The 13,541-nt window shown below is 40.0% G+C and overlaps 2 protein-coding genes and 2 non-coding genes across 4 annotated transcripts in view; 1 reads left to right on the forward strand and 3 right to left on the reverse strand.

Annotated features, from left to right (window-relative positions):
* Positions 1 to 554: 554 nt before the first annotated feature.
* On the reverse strand, positions 555 to 664 carry trnal-caa. Its single transcript has 2 exons — positions 627 to 664; positions 555 to 600 (listed from the first exon to the last, which is right to left on the reverse strand). It is a non-coding gene; the product is annotated as a tRNA-Leu (tRNA).
* Positions 665 to 1,186: 522 nt separating this feature from the next.
* Positions 1,187 to 1,295, reverse strand: trnal-caa. The gene is made up of 2 exons: positions 1,258 to 1,295; positions 1,187 to 1,232 (listed from the first exon to the last, which is right to left on the reverse strand). It is a non-coding gene; the product is annotated as a tRNA-Leu (tRNA).
* A 247-nt stretch (positions 1,296 to 1,542) lies between these two features.
* dhrs12 (dehydrogenase/reductase (SDR family) member 12) lies at positions 1,543 to 5,748 on the forward strand. Its single transcript, XM_021597612.2, has 10 exons — positions 1,543 to 1,703; positions 1,983 to 2,116; positions 2,445 to 2,527; positions 3,090 to 3,182; positions 3,390 to 3,471; positions 3,592 to 3,653; positions 3,923 to 4,027; positions 4,138 to 4,228; positions 4,367 to 4,504; positions 4,655 to 5,748. The coding sequence occupies exons 1-10, from the start codon at positions 1,648 to 1,650 to the stop codon at positions 4,765 to 4,767; spliced, it is 957 nt and encodes a 318-aa protein (XP_021453287.2). The 5' UTR covers positions 1,543 to 1,647; the 3' UTR covers positions 4,768 to 5,748.
* An 84-nt stretch (positions 5,749 to 5,832) lies between these two features.
* Positions 5,833 to 13,541, reverse strand: part of LOC110520350 (WD repeat and FYVE domain-containing protein 2) — a 47,833-nt gene continuing 40,124 nt past the window's right edge. The window contains exons 11-12 of the transcript XR_002472970.2: positions 6,317 to 6,508; positions 5,833 to 6,151 (exon numbers count right to left, since the gene is read on the reverse strand). The gene's annotated coding sequence lies outside the window, so the exon portion shown is untranslated. The remainder of the gene's footprint in view (positions 6,152 to 6,316; positions 6,509 to 13,541) is intronic.

A 13,541-nucleotide genomic window follows, 5' to 3' on the forward strand; every position in this document is an offset into this window, starting at 1 on the left:
AACCGTATGATTTATATTTGAATTCACTAAGCATGTCACATGAAAGGAGCAGGTAGGTACTGAGTCGGGTACGGACCCTTCTCATTTTACCAAGAAGAAAAGATGCTGCTTAGACCGAATATCAGAATGGGTTTTATGAATCTGAGTGGGATTGTGTTTATCTATCATTTTCGGAATTACAGTACTGTACCTTCTGCTCAGTATTACAACAAAAAATGTGGAATATAGCGACATCTGTTGGACATTTGAGTGAATCACCTCACATTCTAATGGCCATAAAACAATGCCATGCACTGATGTCAGAGTGATATAATTTCTACCTCTATTCACTCATTATGCCGTATCCCAGGACTGTAACATTTGTATTGGGTGAAATAGCCTAAAGCAGTCTGCTGAATAACCCCTGTTGACATGCCCTGATATCAAGCTTTGAAATATCATCCACTTTACAATTGACATAGTCTTGTAACTATCACAATAAGACATGCATATACTCACCTATACTCACCTCACCCGAATTGACCCGAATTGAAGAAGGAAAGGTCCAAAATTATTGTCAGAAGTGGGATTCGAACCCACGCCTCCATGCAGAGACCAGAATACCCCTTTCCAGGAAGGATTTTCACCTTGAGTCTGGCGCCTTAGACCGCTCGGCCATCCTGACAACTATAACAAGTGAAAGAAAACAGAGCATCTATTCATTCAACGATCAGTGATTGTCATTTTTTTTAGATAATTTTCGTGATGGCTACAGAAACTTTTCACAGACAAAATACGTGAACCTTACGATATCGCTAGCTAACCATTTCCTTTTTGTTAGCGAATCTATCTAGCTTTTTGTTAGCGAATCTAAATAGCTACCGTTAGCTAAATAACGTACTACTAGTGATATTGCAAACATATATAACACATATATATATATATATATATATATATATATATATATATATATATATATATATATAAAACATATACACTGGAAATTACGAAATAATATATTATAATAACTTGAGTTGTAGAATAACATTTTATTTGGTATGATGTATGAATTGTCAGTGGTTGAGCTTAGTTTAAAATCAACATTATACAAGATATGGCACTTTGTGGCCTTTGCTCTTAAGGAAGGGTTGATAAATTGTCGTTGGTTGCTGAATTTTACTAGTTTTATCCATGAAAAAAAAGGTGTTGTCAGAAGTGGGATTTGAACCCACGCCTCCATTCGGAGACCAGAAACCCCATTACTATGGAAGGTTGAACCTTGAGTCTGGCGCCTTAGACCACTCGGCCATCCTGACAAGTCAACTTTTTAGAAAGGAATATTACTTATAACGATAAATATAGCAGCAGCCATTTTATAAGTTGAGTAATAATTAGATTTGTTCGGGTTCTAGGTTCGCTACACAGTTTACTATTCATTAAACACTTACCAGTATTTACACATTTGTTGTTTTAGCTGTATTTAACTAAAGACGGAGGTTTGCGTTACCCCATGTGACTGTGTTTGCCCCACCCGCATTGGACGACGTAATGAGTCATTCTTATGAAACGTAAAAAGAGGCGTGTTTTGTCTAGTGTTATGCAAAGTTAAAGTAGCTATATAACTCCACTTAAAAATAATTATCCAGCTAACTAGCTAGCTACCTAAAGATGTCGTTTTACAGAAACGCCGTTTGGTTCGTTAAAGGACTTCAAGAATACACAAAGTGAGTATCGGTTTTTGATAGCTAGTGTTGCACATGAATAGAAGGTTGACATTTTAGAGGTTTGAGTGACTAACACGCGCACATGCCTTCATAGTTACATATTGATGTTACCAAAGAATCCATGTATTTGTTAGTTAGTAGTCATACAATTACTGTACTGACAACCTCAATATAACTGCCGTTACTTTGCCTTTTTAGACATGTATTTGCTTTATTTTATCTCAGTTCCTTAATCACCATTAACCGTATGTTGAGATGTCTTTTTCTTTTGTTCAACAGAAGCGGATATGAAGCAGCAGCTAAGCAGTTTAATACTGGGGACCTGGACGTGAACCTGAGTGGCAGGTCTTTTGTAATCACTGGGGCCAACAGCGGCATTGGAAAAGCTACAGCCCATGAAATAGCCAAAAGAGGTAAGGCAAAGTCAATGTCCTATGAGTGTTTAAAACAATGAATATGGTTTTCACCTTGAAATGTACACCACTAATCTGTAATATAACTGTTGACCATTGTTAGTTGATGATTAACAGTAGATTTATGAGTGAGTGCTAGTAGGTGGGCCAGATGCAACTAACCTCAAGGTGAGGTCTCAGAGGTTTATATAGACAGACTCACAGACCAATCATGAGGACAATATGGTGTTCAAATCCTCAGGTGGCTGATCATTAGTTGTGTGAAGGGGTTCTTTGAGGTCACTATAGTTTACCCAGTTTTTGATATAAAATTGTGGTTTTATTGCAGGAGGGATTGTCCACCTGGTGTGTCGTAACAAGGAGCGGGCACAGGAGGCGAAGGAGGAGCTGGTGGAACATACTAAAAACCAGGTAACGAGGACTGAATGACACACAGAAAGAATCAGTACAGAAAGAAACACCACACATGTTTATTCATGCCCAGCAACTGTCTGGTGAGGGATGAAGAGCAAGCCATTGAGTCAATTGTGAACAGCTTTGTTCATGGGGTCACAATGTGGCATATTCATGGGGTCATCATGAGTTAGGTGCTGCACAGATTAGCTAGGCTAATCTAACAATGATAAGGATCTGTTATACCCAGGTGGGTGGAAGTTGAGGTGATTTACAGATGAGATTATCTGCTTCCTGCCTTGCTTAGACTGATTAATGTGGACAAGCACTTAGTCAAACAGAAACAGTGGATGGTTTGATAGTTCCTGCACAGTCATGTCTGGGGGTTGTTACGCCTCTGGTTTGGTAGAAAAGTAACACTGCTGTGTCTATACTCAAGTCCCCGGGTCACACTCACAAAATTCCATGTTTGGCTTCTTTGTGATCAAATTTGAATACTGTAATCAATCTTTCCAACTGCTAGCGTAATAGTTCAGAATCAGACTTAATGTGGTTCTATGTTGTTTCCTTGTCTGTGCAGAATGTCCATGTTCACATCGTTGACATGTCCAGTGCAAGACAAGTGTGGGAGTTTGCAGAGAGCTTCTCAAAAAGCAACAGCATTCATGTACTGGTAAGGTATCCGTTAGGTGGGTGAATCATCTCCAAGCCCAACACATGGGTTAGTCCATTGAATAGATTAAAGAGTTGGGCTGCTAGTTTGAATAGGATGATATATGAATGATTCAATAGGAGTGATTGGGTATGATTCAACATGAGTGATTAGATTCATTGAATTAATTCAATACAAGTTTATTAATTATGATTCTTTCTCCCCCAGATCAACAATGCAGGGTGTATGGTAAACCAGAAAGAGCTGACAGAGGAAGGTGTAGAGAAGAACTTTGCTACTAACACTCTCGGTAAGTAAGATCAACCCAAGGGCAGTAGTCACGTCTCATTGGAAACAATGCACACCACACTCATAAGTTGATATGTTTTCTCACAATGTTCTTCCTCGTCATTACTGTTCACTTGGTTAGGTACCTTCATCCTAACCACAGCGTTGATACCAGCCCTGAAACAGGCACAGGACCCACGAGTGGTGAGTAATGTCCTGCCATAGACAGATGACATTGGCCCAATCAATGAAATGAGAAAAGTTTGAAAAGTGGCTCTTGTATGGCCTTTCCTCCATTAGTTCTGTTTGTGCCTGTATTAATGTCTAATTGACCAGCAGAGGGCCCAGTGTGTCTGAACAAATGCATCAAAGGAATCTATTACATATTACAAAAACAACAAAAGGACATGTTCCACCTGTCTAGCAGTCCAACAGCCCATATCGTCATGATGATAATCACCCCTCTCCTCCAGATCACAGTGTCTTCAGGGGGCATGCTGGTCCAGAAGATGAAAGTAGATGACCTGCAGTCTGAGAAGGGAACGTTCGACGGCACTATGGCCTACGCTCAGAATAAAGTTAGGACATTGTGCATCTCGACTACCCACTCACCCCTGAGCAAATGCATTACCTAGCCAGTTCTGTTATATTCTCTGTGAAAGTGATGTGCTGTGTGTTGTGGTGACAGAGACAACAGGTGATACTGACCGAGAGATGGGCGTCCCAGCATAAAGAGATCCATTTCTCATCAATGCACCCTGGCTGGGCTGATACTCCAGGTACTAACACTTATCTAAAGTCAGAAATCTAGACATATTCATCAGTACAAGTATTTCTAGATGATTGTTCTGATTTGAAAAAACTCCCTGCATCTGTGTTGACTTGCTAATGTATCTGTGTCTCTGTGTTCCCCGTAGCTGTCCAGTTGTCCATGCCTGACTTCCATGCTAAGATGAAGAACAAGCTGCGTACGGAGTCCATGGGGGCCGACACGGTGGTGTGGCTGGCTGTCTCAGCAGTGGCCTCCAACCAGCCCAGTGGACTCTTCTTCCAGGGTGAGACACAGGGATGGAGAGTTGAGGGTGGAAGAGGAGGGGGTATTTTTGCTTAGAAATGCCTCCCTGATAGATGCATCCTAGCTGTTCAGATACCGTCCTGCTATCTCTTACATCTGCTCCTCTATTTTTTTTCCCATAATGCCCCAGACCGAATGGCGGTGCCCACACACCTTCCGCTGGCTTTAACCAGGTCCTCTCCGGCCGATGAGGAGAAGCTGCAGGCAATATTGGAGCAGCTCGCACACAAGTTCAAACCTTGACTTCTCCTACAGCGGTCAAAAGGTTATGAACAGACAGACCCTCAAGCCCGTGTGTCCGTTGACAAACACTCCTCATTATAGATATGCACTGTATAAAGCGGACATAGCGGTAATATTTTTACAACCATTTTCTATTTATGGTGATGATCTGTAACTTGATTGCTTGCTATTGCTAAGATCCAAGTGTAGCCACACAGAGCATTTCAGTGGCTCATGTTTGGGGTAGAGGCCTTCACTGGTCATTCTGAAATGGACCTGGGGTTTTCCCATCCAGACCTGAAATGCATACATTTGTAACAAAAAAAAATATATATATATATATAGATAGATAGATAGAAGCCCGTTCAGTACAACTAGACCCGTTCTGTATAGACCTGGTCCGATCCAGACCCGGTCCGATCCGAGTAAGACAAGCAGCAGAAAGGTCCATTTTTAAGCTACTTTATTAACTGGAGCTGATAAAAAGGGGAGGTAGAGAGAGGTGACGCTCTAGCAGGGGCCGTGCTGTGTGTGTAGTCTGCTGTGAGTGTGAGCGAGTGACGTGGGGAGGAGGGAGAGAGAAACCCCAACCAACCAAGCCGACTCGCGCTGTAGTAGAATAATAGCTGCCATTGCTAGGTTATTTATCATCCAATATGATTACGTAGTACCTGTCTTGACTGCACCAAACCGGGAGAAGATAGCTAGACTAATTGAGGCTGCATGCACTTTCTCGTTCTACACATTTACAAACAACAATGCCTCCAGTCCACAGGAGGTTGGTGGCACCTTATTTGGGGAGAACAGGCTCGTGGTAATGACTGGAGTGGAATGGTATCAAACACATGCAGCGACGGTTCTAGCTTGTATGGCTTCCTAGGCATTTTATTAACATACCACTGTACACACTCTAGTGTAGAATGTCCAGTGCATTAAAGACAGTTAATCAACTTCAAGTAAATAATAAAAGGCACCAATAAATATTTCAATCTTATATTTTCAGCATGCCTTCTAAAAGTTTGATTTTTGTCATGTAAATTACTTATAAAACATAGGTGTGTGTATATATATATATATATATATATATTTTTTTTTTTTTTTGGGGGGGGGGTTCTTTAAGCTAACATGAAATGAAACCTTAAATGGAGTGCTTAATTTAAAGTAAGTCAATAATTAACTTCAATAAATGTTGATAAAATCGATCTCAAGAACCTTCATCAGAACAACTTTGACAGCCAATTTAAGGCCATTCCTCCTACTTTGGGAATTATACCCTTATCCAGAGCCTTGCTCATAAATTAAGGCCTATTCTCTTCCTCTTGTGCATTTGCTCCCTTAAGAGCATCTCTCTTTGCATTTGGTGTCGTCTGTCATCAAACCCTTGCTGGAAAGGGTCATTCTGCTCCTGAAATGACAAACACAATGTCACAGACACACTGTATATACAGTAAATCACATACACACCACAAACTGTATACGCCAGACAAATGCAGTGTACACATCACAGACAGACACAGTTGATCTTACTTCTACAGTTACTTTAGTTTGAAAGTGTTCTCAAAGTTTTTACCTTGAGTCTGGCCTGTAGAACTCTGTCATGCTCTGCTACGGCATTTCTACCTTCTCTGTTCTTCCTCTCCATCAGCTGGTTCATATTCTCCTCGTACGTCCTCTGTTGGTCCGCTCTCAACTTCTCCTGGACTACCAGCTACTCCTCCATGGCTTGACTCCCGCTCAGAAGCCTCCCTTTTCGTTTGCGCTACTGCAGAGAAAGAGAGAGAGCAAAAGAGAGTTAAAACTTATTATGGCTGGGGGCAGTATTGAGTAGCTTGGATGAATAAGGTGCCCAGAATAATCTACCTGCTACACAGTCCCATTTGCTAAAATATGCATATTCTATTTGGATAAACACTCTGAAGTTTCTAAAACTGTTTGAATGATGTCTGAGTATAACAGCACCCATATGGCAGGCAGCAACCTGAGGCAGGCAAAAATCCAACCAGGAAGTGGGAAATCTGAGGTTGGTCGTTTTTCAACTCATTCCCTATTGAAGATATAGTGGGATATTGGTCATGTTGCTCTTCCTAAGGCTTCCACTAGATGTCAACAGTCGTTAGAAACTTGTTTGGGGCTTCTACTGTAAAGGAGAGACTCATAAGGGCTCTTTGAGTCAGAGGTCTTGCAGAGGGCCACAAGCTCGTGATGCTCGTTCACGTGAGAGGTAGCTCGCGTTCCATTGCTTTTCTACAGACAAAGGAATTCTCCGGTTGGAACATTATTGAAGATTAATGTTAACATCCTAAAGATTGATTCTATACATTGTTTGACATGTTTCTACAGACTGTAACGGAACTTTTTGACATTTTGTCTGCTCCTAGTGAACGTGCATCGTGAGTTTGGATCTGTTTACAAACGCGCTAACAAAAGTAGCTATTTGGACATAAATGATGGACATTATCGAACAAAACAAATATTTATTGTGGAACTGGGATTCCTGCATTCTGATAAAGATCATCAAAGGTAAGTGAATATTTCTGACTTCTGTTGACTGCACAATATGGCAGATATATTTTTGGCTTGTTTGGTCTCTGAGCGCCGTACTCAAGATTATTGCATGGTTTTCTTTTTCCAAAAAGCTTTTTTGAAATCTGACAGCGGTTGCATTAAGAAGAAGTGTATCTAAAGTTCCATGCATAACACTTGTATTTTCATCATTTATTATGAGAATTTCTGTAAATTGAGGTGGCTCTCTGCAAAATCACCGGAAATTTTTGGAACTACTGAACATAACGCGCCAATGTATACTGCGATTTAAAAATATATATATGAACTTTATTGAAAAAAACATACATGTATTGTGTAACATGAAGTCCTGTGAGTGTCATCTGATGAAGATCATCAAAGGTTAGTGATTCATTCTATCTCTATTTCTGATTTTTGTGACTCCTCTCTTTGGCTGGAAAAATGGCTGTGTTTTTCTGTGACTTGGCTCTGACCTAACATAATGGTTTGTGGTGCTTTCGCCGTAAAGCCTATTTGAAATCGGACACTGTGGTGGGATTAACAAGAAGTGTATCTTTAAAATGGTGTGAAATGCTTCTATGTTTGAAGAATCTTAATTATGGGATTTCTGTTTTGAATTTGGCGCCCTGCACTTTCACTGGTTGTTGTCATATCGATCCCGTTAGCGATCTCAGCCCTAAGAAGTTAAAGAATTTCAAAGTGATATTTAAATTATCTTCTCCGCCCACTTTATTTTATGGATAAAGAATCTGCCATGAAAACTAAACAAATTCACAATGAAAGTTAAATCGTCCATATCGTTTAGATCAAAATAAAACATAATATCAGTCTTTCAAATTAACATTAATAGTAGTTTATTTTAAAATAAAATCTTCTCACTCCAAAATCTTCTGACATAAGAACAGTCCCAAAATAAATGGTTGAGTCACTGGGTCACAACCACAAAATACACATCTGTAATCGATAGCTATTTTGAATCTGTGTATAATAAAGGTCTTTACAGGTTAGATTCTATGAATGAGTTTGTATGATACTTCATCTTATTAGATATGCAATATTTGCCAGACAACGATACTTTGTTCCAGTTTACTTGTCATATGGCTATATTCCAGTATATTCTAGCAGAGGGAATAGTAACATCTTGATAGTTTTCTTATATACAGTTGGGCAAAAAAGTATTGTCAGCCACCAATTGTGCAAGTTCTCACACTTAAAAAGATGTGAGAGGCCTGTAATTTTCATCATAGGTACACTTCAACTATGACAGACAAAATGAGGGGGGAAAAATCCAGAAAATCACATTGTAAGACTTTTAATGAATTTATTTGCAAATGATGGTGGAAAATAAGTATTTGGTCACCTACAAACAAGCAAGATGTCTGGCTCTCACAGACCTGTAACTTCTTCTTTAAGAGGCTCCTCTGTCCTCCACTCGTTACCTGTATTAATGGCACCTGTTTGAACTTGTTTTCAGTATAAAATACACCTGTCCACAACCTCAAACAGTCAGACTCCAAACTCCACTATGGCCAAGACCAACGAGCTGTCAAAAGACACCAGAAACAAAATTGTAGACCTGCACCAGGCTGGGAAGACTGCATCTGCAATAGGTAAACAGCTTGGTTTGAAGAAATCAACTGTGAGAGCAATTATTAGGAAATGAAAGACATACAAGACCACTGATAATCTCCCTCGATCTGGGGCTCCACGCAAGATCTCACCCCGTGGGGTCAAAATGATCACAAGAACGGTGAGCAAAAATCCCAGAACCACACGGGGGGGACCTAGTGAATGACCTGCAGAGAGCTGGGACCAAAGTAACAAAGCCTACCATCAGTAACACACTACGCCGCCAGGGACTCAAATCCTGCAGTACCAGACGTGTCCCCCTGCTTAAGCCAGTACATGTCCAGGCCCGTCTGAAGTTTGCTAGAGAGCATTTGGATGATCCAGAAGAAGATTGGGATAATGTCATATGGTCAGATGAAACCAATATAGGACTTTTTGGTAAAAACTCAACTTGTCGTGTTTGGAGGACAAAGAATGCTGAGTTGCATCCAAAGAACACCATACCTACTGTGAAGCATGGGGGTGGAAAGATCATGCTTTGGGGCTGTTTTTCTGCAAAGGGACCTTTACACAGGATCCGTGTAAAGGAAAGAATGAATGGGGCCATGTATTGTGAGATTTTGAGTGAAAACCTCCTTCCATCAGCAAGGGCATTGAAGATTAAACGTGGCAGGGTCTTTCAGCATGACAATGATCCCAAACACACCGCCCAGGCAACGAAGGAGTGTCTTCGTAAGAAGCATTTCAAGGTCCTGGAGTGGCCTAGCCAGATCTCAACCCCATAGAAAATCTTTGGAGGGAGTTGAAAGTCCGTGTTACCCAGCAACAGCCCCAAAACATCACTGCTCTAGAGGAGATCTGCATGGAGGAATGGGCCAAAATACCAGCAACAGTGTGTGAAAACCTTGTGAAGACTTACAGAAAACGTTTGACCTCTGTCATTGCCAGCAAAGGGTATATAACAAAGTATTGAGATAAACATTTGTTATTGACCAAATACTTATTTTCCACCATAATTTGAAAATAAATTCATTAAAAATCCTACCATGTGGTTTTCTGGATTTTTTTTCTTCTCATTTTGTCTGTCATAGTTCAAGTGTACCTATGATGAAAATTACAGGCCTCTCTCATCTTTTTAAGTGGGAGAACTTGCACAATTGGTGGCTGACTAAATACTTTTTTGCCCCACTGTACATATTACATTTATAGTTTAAAATGTCAACTCCTTCTAGCTGTATTGAGGCTACAAAATCCTCAACAGTTGCACTTGGAGTACTGTTCTCCTAAAAGAAGAATAGCACCTTTTTAGGGACAGCTCTAACAACTATTTGAAACTCCTCAGGAGTGAATATAACATTGTGTGTTCTCATGATTTCTGGATAATCATATAGTTGTCCATTTGTTATTCGATGTTTTAACCCAGATAATATTGTTGTCAACCCTGTTCTGGAAAAACAGACTTGTTGTATATCTACAGTGCCTTGCGAAAGTATTCGGCCCCCTTGAACTTTGCGACCTTTTGTCACATTTCAGGCTTCAAACATAAAGATATAAAACTGTATTTTTTTTTGTGAAGAATCAACAACAAGTGGGACACAATCATGAAGTGGAATGACATTTATTGGATATTTCAAACTTTTTTAACAAATCAAAAACTGAAATTGGGCGTGCAAAATTATTCAGCCCCCTTAAGTTAATACTTTGTAGCGCCACCTTTTGCTGCGATTACAGCTGTAAGTCGCTTGGGGTATGTCTCTATCAGTTTTGCACATCGAGAGACTGACATTTTTTCCCATTCCTCCTTGCAAAACAGCTCGAGCTCAGTGAGGTTGGATGGAGAGCATTTGTGAACAGCAGTTTTCAGTTCTTTCCACAGATTCTCGATTGGATTCAGGTTTGGACTTTGACTTGGCCATTCTAACACCTGGATATGTTTATTTTTGAACCATTCCATTGTAGATTTTGCTTTATGTTTTGGATCATTGTCTTGTTGGAAGACAAATCTCCGTCCCAGTCTCAGGTCTTTTGCAGACTCCATCAGGTTTTCTTCCAGAATGGTCCTGTATTTGGCTCCATCCAGCTTCCCATCAATTTTAACCATCTTCCCTGTCCCTGCTGAAGAAAAGCAGGCCCAAACCATGATGCTGCCACCACCATGTTTGACAGTGGGGATGATGTGTTCAGGGTGATGAGCTGTGTTGCTTTTACGCCAAACATAACGTTTTGCATTGTTGCCAAAAAGTTCCATTTTGGTTTCATCTGACCAGAGCACCTTCTTCCACATGTTTGGTGTGTCTCCCAGGTGGCTTGTGGCAAACTTTAAACGACACTTTTTATGGATATCTTTAAGAAATGGCTTTCTTCTTGCCACTCTTCCATAAAGGCCAGATTTGTGCAATATATGACTGATTGTTGTCCTATGGACAGAGTCTCCCACCTCAGCTGTAGATCTCTGCAGTTCATCCAGAGTGATCATGGGCCTCTTGGCTGCATCTCTGATCAGTCTTCTCCTTGTATGAGCTGAAAGTTTAGAGGGACGGCCAGGTCTTGGTAGATTTGCAGTGGTCTGATACTCCTTCCATTTCAATATTATCGCTTGCACAGTGCTCCTTGGGATGTTTAAAGCTTGGGAAATCTTTTTGTATCCAAATCCGGCTTTAAACTTCTTCACAACGGTATCTCGGACCTGCCTGGTGTGTTCCTTGTTCTTCATGATGCTCTCTGCGCTTTTAACGGACCTCTGAGACTATCACAGTGCAGGTGCATTTATACGGAGACTTGATTACACACAGGTGGATTGTATTTATCATCATTAGTCATTTAGGTCAACATTGGATCATTCAGAGATCCTCACTGAACTTCTGGAGAGAGTTTGCTGCACTGAAAGTAAAGGGGCTGAATAATTTTGCACGCCCAATTTTTCAGTTTTTGATTTGTTAAAAAAGTTTGAAATATCCAATAAATGTCGTTCCACTTCATGATTGTGTCCCACTTGTTGTTGATTCTTCACAAAAAAATACAGTTTTATATCTTTATGTTTGAAGCCTGAAATGTGGCAAAAGGTCGCAAAGTTCAAGGGGGCCGAATACTTTCGCAAGGCACTGTATGTGGGGGAAATTGTTGTACATGAGGTTCCAAGTTAGAAGTACTTGTTTATGAAAGTTAGCAAGCTTTAAGGGATCTTACCCACATCAAAGTTGCATTTGAGTAAGAATTCTAGACCACGATTCTGTTTTGAAAATTAAATGAGGGATTATATTCCAAATGCAATCCTTATTTCCTAAATAGTTTTGTGCAAAATTGTAATCAGTAACGTAACTTTTGGATTACCCAAACTCAGTAACGTAATCTGACTACATTCAGTTACTTCTTCTAGTTTAAATGTCTCATTGATTCGAGTTGAAAAATAAACGCTGTGCTCATAGAATGGCATGCTTTGAGCACGCCTGAAAGTGCTATTTACATGTGAAAAATGAATGCCATATGCTGCATTTGCTATAGGCCTATTGTTTACCTTTTTGTTGGTGACACTTTGATATCTTGATAATATGCAGCTGTTTAAAGGGAACATCCACAAATGAAACAATAACAAAATGAAAGCCCGCCTCTGTTTTGCTGAGGGATGGGCCCGGAGAAATGTAACCACTCTCAAATTAATAGACAGCTATGGATGCAAGGACTGACCATCCATGATATAAAAAGTATTGTTTTAATCATTTTGAGGCTATACAGTGTTTGTTTACATTTACAATGTTTACAAACATTGGAATAAAAACCGCTTATATTTTGGGTTCTCATGGAGTGTGACAGTTGAACTAAGCTCATGAGGCATTTATAAGTTATATTCTTCAAGAATCCATGGATATGGATATATGTTCAAAAATGAATGTAGCAACTACATATTGCCCCTTAAAGCCTATCAAAAGTGTGCAAGTTTGAGCATGTGTCCAACCACAATTCGTAAGGCGCAAATAGCTAAATGAGAGAGCAGCAGTGTGATTCACATCAATGCGCTATGTAGATATCAATAATAAGTTATATCCGTATCGCCATAGACTACACCACTGCTGTCATCTTTACCTCCAAGCGTTTACTCAAGTTGGATCATCTTTGGATGCCGACAGCAGTCGCACCATTGGAAGACACAACTTGGATTTTAGCCTACATAAACCTATTCCTGCTCTTTTCCAGCGATCCATCATGTGTTATCATAGGGGTCTCTGACTTGTGGTCAGACTCGCTCAGGTGGAACAAATTTAAATTTACGCTTTTTTTAAATGCTGATTTGAATGTCATTGAGAAAACAACAAGTTTCAAATATTTTTTTTCGCAAACATTCTTAATGAATTTAAAAGGAATCCTCGAAGTAATCTAGTTTTTCAAAAGTATTTGATTTCAATATTACATGTAATTCGTTACTCCCCAACCCTGTTCCTCCATATGAAGTTAAATAGTAAACCAGTTTTAGCTTTGGTGCTTGACTGCTGTAGTTAGGATAGAACGCTCGGATCAACCGTTAAAGACATGGGTGAGGCTAAAACTTTAAGAGGGTGTGAACGATGCTGAATGGGTGTAGGTAGACAAGAGCTCTCCTATATATATTTTTGTATTCATTTAAATAAAAAAAATCCCCATCCCCGCTGGAGGCCTTTTGTCTTCTGCTAGGCCATAATTGTAAAAAAATATTTGTTCTTAACTGACTT

Source organism: Oncorhynchus mykiss, chromosome 3 (assembly GCF_013265735.2).
Source record: "Oncorhynchus mykiss isolate Arlee chromosome 3, USDA_OmykA_1.1, whole genome shotgun sequence".
NCBI classification, from domain to species: Eukaryota; Metazoa; Chordata; class Actinopteri; order Salmoniformes; family Salmonidae; genus Oncorhynchus; species Oncorhynchus mykiss.

Excerpts from the sequence above, each read along its gene's own strand:
- dhrs12 (XM_021597612.2), top strand. The coding sequence starts at position 1,648 with ATGTCGTTTTACAGAAACGCCGTTTGGTTCGTTAAAGGACTTCAAGAA. Across the intron at positions 1,704-1,982 it reads GGACTTCAAGAATACACAAA|AAGCGGATATGAAGCAGCAG; the intron begins GTGAGTATCGGT and ends TTTGTTCAACAG. Across the intron at positions 2,528-3,089 it reads TGGAACATACTAAAAACCAG|AATGTCCATGTTCACATCGT; the intron begins GTAACGAGGACT and ends TTGTCTGTGCAG.